This window comes from Sciurus vulgaris (assembly GCF_902686455.1).
Source record: "Sciurus vulgaris genome assembly, chromosome: 10".
Lineage (NCBI taxonomy): Eukaryota > Metazoa > Chordata > Mammalia > Rodentia > Sciuridae > Sciurus > Sciurus vulgaris.
In genome coordinates this window covers 108,255,606-108,267,934 of record NC_136470.1, presented here as the reverse complement: position 1 = coordinate 108,267,934, position 12,329 = coordinate 108,255,606, and the positions used below count along the sequence as shown (strand labels likewise).

Here is a 12,329-nt window from a genome sequence, read left to right as displayed (position 1 = left end):
CACTGTGATACACTCTCTTCACACAAACTTTATGTAATAATATTTTAACATATAATAAAGAGATAAGGTATAGTATTCATATTTAAGTAAGAAAAGTGCAAATTAAACTTATCACTTGATTTAGGTTAGAGGAACATACACAAAGGGTAGTTCACATTCTAATAGATGACAACAAATATGTTGTCAATTACTATGATCGTTATTCTATGCAAAAATCTAGGGTTCATTAAAGGAAAGAGTTTGAAGTAAATGTGACAATGACATACTCTAGTAAAGGCAATGTTGTGATTTCTGGAGTATGGATAAAATGCTCCGAGTTGCATCCAGCGGGCACAGAGATGATATTCAGAATTGTTGAAGAAACCACAGATGTCTGCTCCAGTCTAAAAGATATTATTATATATAATTTATTTTGAAAGGTCTGTGTTTTTTAATATTTTCAGTTTCTGAAAATAAGAGGAGGGGTGGGGATATAGCTCAGTTGGTAGACTGTTTGTCTTGCATGCACAAGGCTCTGGGTTCGATCTCCAACACCACAAAAAAAAAAAAAAAAAAAAAAAGAGGAATAGATCTACTTACATATGATATTCCAAAAAGACTAAATTCCATCATACCTAAAAATTAGAAAAATAAATCTTAGAAAATCATTTTCATATTTTAATATTTTACTCATATTAATGAAGACACTCTCAGTGTCAGTCTCCAATTAAATGAATCTTTTTCAGATTATTAATATACTTTTCTTCTTATAATATTCTTGCATTTTTTTACTTTACAGTATAAACGATGATTATAGACATTATAAGCTTCCATGTTTGCAATTACCTATTCAGAGTACAAATCTTTTATGAAGACCTTATGGAGAAAGAAGAAAGTTTGAGTGTTTTCGATTTTTTAAAGTTTCCAGTTCCATTTTTTAAATTAAAAATGATGTTTCTGCAATTATTTTATCCTAATTCTTGTCCTTTAAAACAAAGTGAATTATCCTTATTCAATAAAATCTCTAAGAAATGCTGAAATAAAATAGAACACATGTGTTTTCCCAGAACTTTGTTGAAGAAATATTTCTAAAGAGTCTTCCTTGAATCTATGATTAGTGAAGAATTTATAAGACTAGACACAAAACACACAGTGATAATGTCCTATTTACCAGTTATCTAAATATTATCTGAATCCTCTTTCAAAATTTAGTTAGACATATTTCATTCTTGATCACTTTCAGTGATTCTTATTGCCTAGAACCTAGCATTTCTACCCATTTCTTTCTTAGCTGTAGAGGTTATCTTTCCCAGTGCCTGCCTTTTTCAACAAAGAAACTGAAAACAAAAAGGATGAAATGATTTTCTCAAAATAAACTTTCTGATATCATTAATTTTTACATAACACCCTTGTTCCTGTTTCTTGGACTACTGCCCCTTTCATGATTCTCTGTGCCATCAAATCTGATGCCAAAAGCATAATCCTAAGGATTTAAAAAGTCTAGGACCTATCACCAACAGAAGTGAACACTTAATAAAGAAACTAAAAAAAAAAAAAAGATAAAATGCTGATTCTCTCATACCAATTATTGATTTGTCCAAATTGTCCCATTGTGCATAGTTGTCTCCAAGCCAGTGTCCACCCCATCTTCCACTAGTTGGATATGTGGAACGAGAAATTATAATCCCTCTTTTGCCAGTTGTCTTCTGCAATGCTCTAATACAGAGGAAAAATATTTTGAGACTTATAGTAAGGCATTTTCTTCAAATAATTTATGACCACTTTATGGAAAATATGTATTTCGTTTATGGAGTTTATGTTGTCTTTGAGTACAACTAGCTGTAAGAATGAGCTAATATTTTTTTTTCTTTTCTACACTCCTCAGTCTTCAGGGAGGGACTTTAAATGGCATGCATTTTTAAACATTCTAAATTTAAGAAGAATGCAAGAATATACTATTTTTTACTATCTGCATTTTTCCCTATTTCAGTTATAACTGTATAACATTTTATCATAAGAATATAAAAATAGGAAACAATTCACTATGATATTATAAATGAAGTTTATTGTTGTAGTACTCAAGAAAAACTTTATCAGTAAGAAATACAGTAATATTTCATGGGAATATACCTCAAACACCTAATTAGACAGACTTTAATATAGACTAATATTATTTACTATAGACTAATATTATTTGTTTGTATGTTTGTTGACATTTAACAGGAGATAATTGTGTGTACACACATGTAGAATAAAATAATATATAATCAACCTAAACTTCTACATAAAATATATTTTCTGAGATATTTAATTACCAAACAAAATTAATATTATTTAACTAATGGAAAAAATTATAAGAGAAGGGTTTTCCCAAATTCTTTGTTTGTTCACATTTGAGTAATATATTTTTCTGAAGAATTTTTTTTATTTTTGCTGAATGTATTACTTTGGCAAAAATTATCTATTGCTGCTTTAAATTAATAACCAAATAAATTCCTTCTCAGAGAACTGATTGAGAAAGATTCGGCTTTAAAAGTTGTCACAATAGTTGGGTGCAGTGGTGCAGGCCTATAATCCCAGTGACTTGGGAGGCTGAGGCAGGAGAATCACAAGTTCAAAGCCAGCCTCAGTGAAGGCAAGGCACTAAGTAACTCACTTGTTCTTTTTACCTATGCAAGTCTGTCTAAAAAAAATAATAATAATTGAATTTCCTTAATATCTTCATGTATGAACTACTAGAAATTTACCTACATCTACCTAGAATATCTTTACACAATTTTGATAGTTGTAGTGGGATAATGATTCATTCATAAATTAAATTTCCTCAGCATCCAGAATATGTCAGAAACCATGCTAGACAATGTAATATGTTGAAAAAGTTTAATTTTCTATCCTTGATAGAAACAACTGTTTTTTCAATTTATCTTAAATGGAATATTTTCATGTTAAATTAATAGTTTTGCTAAGGAGATCATCCATCAATTTTTAATATTTTTAATATCTATAATTTTAACTAAAGTAAGGTTAGTTGATAATACTTGTGCCATGATGTTTTTGCACAGTAGGACTAAAAAAGAATAATGTATTTCCCAGTAAAAAAGTATTTTGAAAACAAGTTTGTTCACTCTTAAAATGACTTAGAGTCTTTACTGGGGAATGTCATGGGCCAGTCTGTGTGGTGTAGTCAAGTAATAATTTCTTACTTAGTTTTTGCCCCTTTTGGATTGAATGAATTAGATGGGTGGAAGAAGTAAGGCAAACGTATTTATTAGCAAGTAAGTGATTTTATTCATACTTTTAAATTCCAAATGTTTTTTATTCTCTTACTAACATGGATAATATACTAGAATAGTTATTTTCAAAGCTAATGCTCATTAGAATCATCTTGAGTCTTGTTAAAATACAGGGGCTTTGGTTATAGAAGAGATTAATAAAATCGTCATTTTTTTAAAAATCTCTAGGTGGCTACAATGTGTAGTCAAGAGCCAGTGACCCAGAGCTATACTGTCTTCTAACATGGTGATGATGAGACACTGATTATTTCATATTTAATTATTTAGTATTACTTAATTAAATTTGAGTAAACTTTAAAATTGCACTCCTGAATCACAGTTGCTCAACAGTCATTTATGAATAGTGGATTCCACACTGGGTACCCAAATTCTAGAACATTTTTATCACTTTGAGGAAGTTTTATTGAATAATAGAGACTTGATACTCAGAGATTAATAAATGCTCTATCATTACTGACCTTGCATAGAAGTTTGTTAAAAATATAGATGAGTCATGCAAATATTAAAACTTGAGAAGTTCAAGCTCAGTAAGATATGTCCAGTTTGCTAATAAGAGATTTAAATAAATTTAACCAGGATTTAATGTTGTGGTTAGTGTCACTAAATTATGTTATTTACTTTTTATTCATTCAACACTATTCTTTGAGAACTTTCTATTTGCCAGGCATTGTACAAGGTACATGGTAAGGAAACAAAAATAGTCTAGAATTCTTTTTGGAATAGGATGAAAATTAAAAACAATGACAAGATAGATGATAGTTGATAGATACATAAATACATATATACATACATAGAAACACATTTTATCTGAGTTTTATCAAAGAAGTAAGTTACATAGACTAATTGGGAAGGAAAGGACTACCAGAAATAGTCCTCAGGACTATTAAAATAGGTAGCATGGAAGTTAAGATCTGAAAGATGAAAGTAAATCACAGGGACAGAGAGGATAAATATTACTTACTCATATGTAGGTTTTGTTTGTGACCATCCATATAGATTGTGAACATCATAATGCAAAACTGATGATCCATCACTAAGAATATGCTCAGTTTCCATGCACATAGTTCTAAAATGTAATCCATCAGTTCTTTTTGTAAGTTCTGAGGAAAATCAGTGAAAAAAAAAGTTATAACGTGTCCAGTATTGAAATATTTGGCTCAAAACTATATAATTTGCATTTTTAATTCTTTAGTTTAATTTTTGTTTGATACAGTATTGTAAATATCTATGAAGAAGTATAATGTGATGTTTTGATTAACATGTGTATTGAGTAGTAATCACTCGGTTGATTAAAATACCATCACCTTAAACTTTTATGATTTCCTATGGTGAGTATATTCAAAATCCTCTCTTAGTATTTTGAAGTATATAATACATTATTGTTAATTATATTCATTCTTTTGTGCTATAGAACACCAGAAATTATTGTTTATATCAAACAATAACATACTACCCCCTTATGGTTCTCTTGGCAAAGAAATTAATCATTATTTTAAAATAATTATTGATTGTTTAGCACTCTGCATACTTTGTCTATGCTAGTTATAAATGAACAATCTGTAATGATAACTGAGTTATATGAATTAATAAAAATATAAAAGTACTATTTTTGAAGCACTGAATAAATAAAGTTTTATTTAAAACTCTATTTGATACAATAAAGCACTGAAGTAAAGTGCCCCACAAATGGAATTGTTCTTTTAATCCACATTTTCTCAGTATAGGTTTAAGACCTTTGCAATCACTTTATGTTTAATAGATTAAATAGGAACAGAGAAATGATACTTTTCTTCCATTTATCTCTAGTTTTAAAAAATTTTTAAATATTTTTATAGAAATTCTTCCTTTCAAAGAATAATTAATTATTTTATATCCGGGAAGGTTCTTAAGAAAACCTAAGTAAAAATTTCAAACAATTTAAGAATCATGTTCATATAAATAAAATACATGTATACATGTCTTGTTTTTTTTTTTTTTTTTCAAAATAGTGTTAAATATTTTGGTAATATGTAAAGGCATGTCCCAAGGTTGCAGGTGGGCAGTGAAAATTAAAAATGTGGATTCTATTTTCTGCATCCTATTAGTAAATAATAATAATATGATAATGTCAGGGGCATAGTAATAGTATTGTACCTGGAAAATAAGGTGGATAATTTAGCTCTGTGTTTCTGCATTGATTGGTAGTAGTTCCATTTACAAAACTTGATGGTTCATTCATATCCTTAAAGAGAGGGATTAAAAAAGATTTAATAAATAAATTTAGAATATATATTCTGAAAAGAACAATATTACAGAGCAAGTAAATTTAAAATCATTTTGAACTCTTTGATTTACTTAGTATTCTAAAAAATAAAATTACAAAGCATCGTAATGATACTGAAAAATTTAGTTTAGCTCAGTGTTTCCTAACTTGTTTATGATACAGGCCTCCTTTTGAGAAACATAAATGTCATATTTCCTGTATTGTATATTATATGAATAAAAATAAATTTATTATATTTCTAAGACACAAATTAAATTATAATAGTATATGTCTTACTCCTTTCACTTCACTGCTGCCTTGAGCATAGTATAAACTGCTTTCACATTTAAAACCACAAGATGTAATTTAAAAATACAGGAAACTTCAAAGAATATCTGCATTGAACACATATCTGAGTCTCTGTAGCCACATATAAATGGACCATAATCTAAATATAAGCATTAGCTATCATTAAAGGTGATTTCCTCCATCTGAAAACAAGTCATCTTCCCTGGATCATGCTGTTCTCGAGGATATACTTAGAATTTCTTATACTTTATAAATCTGTATATCAAGTATATCTGTTTCCATTACTTTAAAAAAAGGCTTTATGTAATTTTCTATCTTCCAGGTTGACACAACAAAACTTCTATAAAGCTCAATTTAAAAAAATAAAATTAATGTATTCATGTGGAAAACCCAACAAAGTAAGAAATGTTACTTCCAGGTATCAAGAGGAATATTATGAACAATCTCCTGTATTAAATATTTACTTGTAGTAAAGTAAATCTTCTTCTTTTCTCATTTCAAAATTAGATTACTGAAAATATTACCAGTAACATTTTAAAGTTTCATCTAAGGTAAGGAAATTGTATAAAAGATAATGTTGCTACATATATGAGATTATTATTTCTTACAACATACAGTTGAGTATGAGAATTATTACTACATTAAATAAAAATAAGTGTTTGTATATATTTATTAATAGTTAGGAAAGGAGGTTATTTTGGTAATTTGCTCAAGATGAAAAAGTCCTGTAAATAACATCCATATACATGTATTGAATTGTTAAAGCTCTATTTTAGTAGTCCTTTGCTTAAGAAAGTTCTATGGGCAAAAATGTGTGAGCAAATTTTCACAAAAAGTGATTTGTTGACATTATTAAGGAGTCAGAGAATCTTGTACAATTACTACAGAACAGATAACTGAAAAGACATTGCTCTTACTCACAATCCACAAGCCATCAAACTTCAATTGCTCATTGTAGAAATCTAAAATTTCCCTTGTCCACCACTCTACTGTAGAGTTCCTGAAGAAATCTGGAAAAGCTACATGAGCTCTGGAAGCCTGAAAAACCAAAATTCAGATTAAAATGTAGAACTTCATAAGAAATTCATAAATGTCTACACTGGAAATGTACACCCAATCTACAATCATGCTGTGAGTAATAATGAAGGAAATCAGATCTCAACTTTAATCTCGTACATGTATGTGATTTTTTTTTCCGACAACACAAGCAGCTGTGAGTGGTAAAAGGAGAGTGCAACATACGTGGAGAGGGAGGAAAATATTCAAATTTAATTATCAATCAAAATCATTATTAAGTCCAAATTCTGGATTTCTTTTGGTTATATAATTAATCAATATAAAACTTACATTAACTGCTTCATCTTCAGTAAGATTCTCATCTATAGTTATATTGGGCAAATCTGGCCATACCTATAGGGGAGAAGAATTTGTCAGTATGATATGATTATGATACACAGGAAGAATGTATTATTAGAGGCATATTGATCTCAAGATTCCCATCTGTAAGTCCTTCAATTATTGTTTTTAGTTTGTGGAGTGTTTTTTTTTAATATTATCTCTTGCAAATTATTCCTATTTTCTATATTAGCTTATCCTGTATTGAAAAACATTAAGGAAAAGATGTCAACTTCTGTGATACTTAGTGATTTAGAAAACAACACATGTAAGCAATTGTTCTGGTTAAGAAATAATATGAAAAGCATTTACCAACCTTAATTTAATGTGATATTAGAACTATTTCTAGAATTACCCCAGAATTTAAACTATAAACAGTATTTTTTACTTGAAAAGCACTGAAGATGTGATTGAATGATGATATGCTGACTTGAAGAGTCCTATTAATTTTCAGAGTTGGTACTTAATCTTTCCTTCCTTTTGTCCCACCTCCCCTGCCTCACTGTCTACCAATGTTTTCTCCTTCTCCAGTAAAAAATACACTAGACAAAGCCTAAATTCAATCATGCTGAAAGTTCTAGGAATTGAATTCAGTTGAAAAAGCTAGAAAGCTTCATATAAAAAAATGTGAATCATCTTCCCCAAAAAAGTAATTATTTTAAAAAGATTAAATATTTCTAAGGAATAGTGCTCTAAAGTAATATACAGGAAGGTAGAAAAAAGTAGGAAAGATCTTCCTTGATGGCCAATACACCATATTCTGTATTGCAAATTTCTTAACCTTCTATTAATCTGATAATATTTTATCTATTTTTTTTATTTTTATCTTTTTATTTTTCAACCTTTTTTGCCTTACAGAAAAGCTGCAAAAATGATCTAGGGTTCATATACTTGTTTGCCTAGCTTTCCCTGATGTTAACATAACATACTTATCAAAATCAGGCAATTAATGTTGATTAATACAACTGATTAATGTATAGACTGTGTGAATCTCACTATCTTTATCACTAATATCTTAGTTATATTCCAAGACAAAAAGAAATTCATTTTGTATTGAATTATGTTTCCCATTACAGGTTTTTGTGGGTTTTATTAGTCTAGATATTATTATCAGATTTTTTTCTTACTTGATTTATAGGAAAACCAAATCAGTTTTTTATCTGGAATATTAATATATTCAGATATGCATATTTTCACTTACAAAAAGTTGAGTAAATAATATTCATTGTTCAAGTGAGTAATACAAGCATAGCTCTTTAATGCAGCTTTAATTTTATTAATGAGATATTTTTTAAGAGAAGTACACACACTTAAGTGACTCTTTCGGCATAGAATAATGAGCAGCCTTTCTAATAATGGTAATTCCATAATAAAATAAAAAAGATGACAAGAAATATAATGAAATACAATTTTAAAATAAGCCTGAGATTTGGTCTTACATCTTGTATGAACTATTTGTCTCTAATAAATTGGGTTGAACTCAAAAAGTACATATATTTACTTACTTATTAAACCCTTACATTTTTGTTTATCTGCCATTCTAAATATGGTTTTAATATTTAAATGGAAGTTTTCAATGAAATAGCACTTTCATAATCATTTTATTTCAAAATATTTAGTACCTTTGCCCAACAAATGTCATTGGTATTAGGCCATTTGACAAAGACATCTTTCTCCAATCCTCTTTGAAATGGAGGGTAAGGCTTTGTTTCATTTCCTGAAATTGCTGGGTCCTAAAATTAAAGTTAAACATAAATGACATGCATGTGGAATAAAAGTATAGCTACCTGGGTGGCTACTGTGAAACACTTTATTCTCCCATTATTATATTAGCATATGACTGTGCTTTCCATAGATAAAGGATAAAATCATTAGTACCATAGACAGATTGTCCTATAAATTACTCAGAAGAAAACTCCTAAGAACTTTTGAAAGTCCATTAGCTATGTTGTCAAGCAAGCTTATTAGTACTTTTTGTTACGCTTTGGTTCCTCTGGTGAGGTTCCTAAATCTTTCGCCTGCTCCCTATAAGACATTGATAAAATATTATAGTATTACTAACCTGATGTAAACATTTTAAATGTGAAAAGCTTCAGAAGCAATCCCAGAGAATTGCTTGAAAATTGTATAAGAACAGAAAAATGCACCATGCTTTTTAAAACTTCTATAAATTGAGGCTACTTTGTAGCTTGGATGGTCACTAGAAAACAGTTTGCCTTTGACATATAACTCTAAGGATTTACCTAAAAGCACATGGTACTTGGTGTAGTCTATGTCAATACAATGAAATGTTGAAGGAAGAAATCTTTAGATTGGGAGTAAAAGCCAAAGTTATATATTTCTTATTTTGAAATATCTTTCCTACTGTCACTTTGGGAGAATTAATAAAACCAAGATAATAAGATTCAAGTAAAAATAAATACCAACCAGGATGATAATATATCTCATTCCTTCTTCTCTTATTCTGTCAACAAATTGAGGAAGGTCTTGGAAATTTTTATCAATTGTGAAGTCAAGTTGCCTTTCCATGTAATCAATATCTGTGTATTGAACATCCTGAAATATATGAGGATAGTAACAATGGGGTAAAAAATATATGAGTATAAATGAATTATAATCCATCATGCTTGTTAAAGTTCTTCAGTCCTGCTTCAGTTGACCCTGAAGAGGATTAATCAAGAAATGGAATGCTCAAGGAATAAAAGTGGCATGTAAAGATATAAAATAGTCTAAAAACAAGTTTACATACATATTCTGTTTTGTCAAAAGCTCACTTAGTAAATTTGATTTGGAAGTAAAAATTCTAAATCAGTATGTTTTTATATAACTCCCAAAGGAAATAGAAAAACAAAAAGGTAAAAGGCTTCATGGCACAATGAAACTATGTTAAAAGAAAAACTAGGATTTCATAGAGGATACACATAAACAAATATTGCACTCTTTTTGGGAACTATAAAAGAAATATTGGATAATTTCAAATAATTCTAAAATTGGCAAATAAAAAGGGACACCAATTTGTCAATTATTGTAACCCCTGTAGTAGCTGTCATTTTTGAAATAATAGCCCAGCTTAAATAAACATTCACATTGTTCACAGAGAAATGTTTACAAATACATGTAAACAAACCCATTTGAATATTTTCATGGAATCTCTGATTTACCCTAAATCTAATTTGCTATTTACATTGATGATTGACATAAACTTGATTTCTCCTAGTTCTTAAAAAAAAAAAAAAAACACTGATAGAGAAGGTAATGAAGAAAACCCTTCTTTTATGAGGAATTACCACTTGCATATTTCTGTATGATCAGACTACATAATAAATCTCCCTACAGTAATGTCCATTGTAACACTGGATTCTACCATAAGTACAGTGTCTTATAATGAGGTCCTTCTTAGTTATTCTTAAAATGAGCTTTATATAACCAGCCTTCTACATTTCAATATTTAAGTATGATCAGAAATATCCCTGGTAGACCATAAAATTGCTAAAAATAAAATTACAGAGACTGATACTGACTGATACTATGGAATACTTGATTTTCCAAATATTGAGGGAAGAGAATATTTTATAAAGTCTCACATTCTGTTACATATGTTATAATTTTATCTATTACAAAGCTAAAATCACCCAGCTACTTACTCTAACATAATGAGAAAATTTGAAATGATTCTGACTACCTATGCAATTAAAGTCAGTGCATGGACTGATATAACTTAAGGTTATAGAAATGAAGGGGAATAAAGAAAAAATGGTATCATACCTTCTCCTTTATCAATATGATAAAGATATTATTAAAATATCATATTCAATTCATCAGGTACTACTTAAAAACTAAGGATTATTACCAAACACTTAAAATGTTTTAAAGCATAAAGGTGCTTAATTATTTCATTCTACATTTATACATTTCACATTTAATAATGTCTTGAAAATTGATATACATACATAGGGAATCCGAGCAGCCACCATTTCATTATATAGTTGCTCAATCTCTGAAGTATTTCTGTATCCATAACGACATAGTTGGAATCCTAAAGCCCAATAAGGTGGCATGACTGGTTGGCCAATTACCTTTAAAAAAATTGTATGGGTGAACTCAGAGAATTACTTTGTAATATGAAAAAATGTTTTCTAAAATAAATACGAAATCATACTTCATGGTATTGCTTTGTTGCAACTTCTGGAGTTGGACCCAAAAACATGTAAAAATCCAAGATCCCTCCAAGTATCCGGTAAGTTAGAGCAGGAGTTGGCTGGAAGGTAACATCTGGAAATCCAAAATAATATACCATTTTTATCTAAGTAGAAAATATTAGTTTATTAAAAAGTTACACATATTTTAGAAGAAATCCAAAATTTGTCTTACCCATAGCATTGCTGTTGAGTAAAAGAACTCCATGTGCATTGCCTTCATCTTCCAGAGCCATATAATAGGGCTGAAATCCATAGGAATTAAGCTTATACTGAAATTTTAAAAGAAAGCATAATACATACTTAATAACAATAACATGAATTTACTCAATGCTATTTTAAAATTTGTTGTAAGATTAAGCCTTGTTCCACAAAAATTATGACTGAATTAAAATAAACCTATTTCTCTTAGGAAACCACTTCTCTATTCTTTGAACAATTATATTACTGCTTTAGAGAAAGCATACATATTAATCCTCACACATTTAATACCCATTGAAAACTGCCATATTGACTGATGTAGAATGCCATTGACATTAATTGGATTTTTTACCACAGATTATATGTCTCATTTTATTTGCAAACTAGCAATTTTTGTTCCATAAAAAATACCCTAGAAGTGTTTAAGTGATGAAATAATCAAACTTTCAAGAAGATGAGTGTTTATAAAAATAAAATGTTTTACATTTATAAAACTTTTAATGCATTGTCCCCCATTTGACTCTCAATAATTTATTGACATGTAAAAGTTCTTTTGAGAATCAATGTTATATTAATCAAATAATATCTATACTAATGTTGAAGAGTTCTTAAATATATTTTGATAAGCATTCTTTCAAGTTTCTATAAATAAAACCCCATTATCCTTTGGACTAATATGGTACAAATAAAACTTTTTTTGACTATCATAATAAA

The 12,329-nt window shown here is 28.9% G+C and overlaps 1 protein-coding gene across 1 annotated transcript in view; it reads right to left on the bottom strand.

Moving 5' to 3' along the window:
* Window positions 1–12,329, bottom strand: part of SI (sucrase-isomaltase) — a gene marked incomplete at both ends in the record, with an annotated part of 121,969 nt that overhangs the window by 62,129 nt on the left and 47,511 nt on the right. Inside the window, 12 exon segments of the mRNA XM_079155080.1 lie at window positions 267–383; window positions 580–614; window positions 1,562–1,695; window positions 4,234–4,372; window positions 5,406–5,493; window positions 6,745–6,861; window positions 7,171–7,233; window positions 8,841–8,951; window positions 9,646–9,774; window positions 11,169–11,294; window positions 11,378–11,490; window positions 11,590–11,686. Of these exon segments, the coding sequence (XP_079011206.1) occupies window positions 267–383; window positions 580–614; window positions 1,562–1,695; window positions 4,234–4,372; window positions 5,406–5,493; window positions 6,745–6,861; window positions 7,171–7,233; window positions 8,841–8,951; window positions 9,646–9,774; window positions 11,169–11,294; window positions 11,378–11,490; window positions 11,590–11,686 (1,269 nt within the window).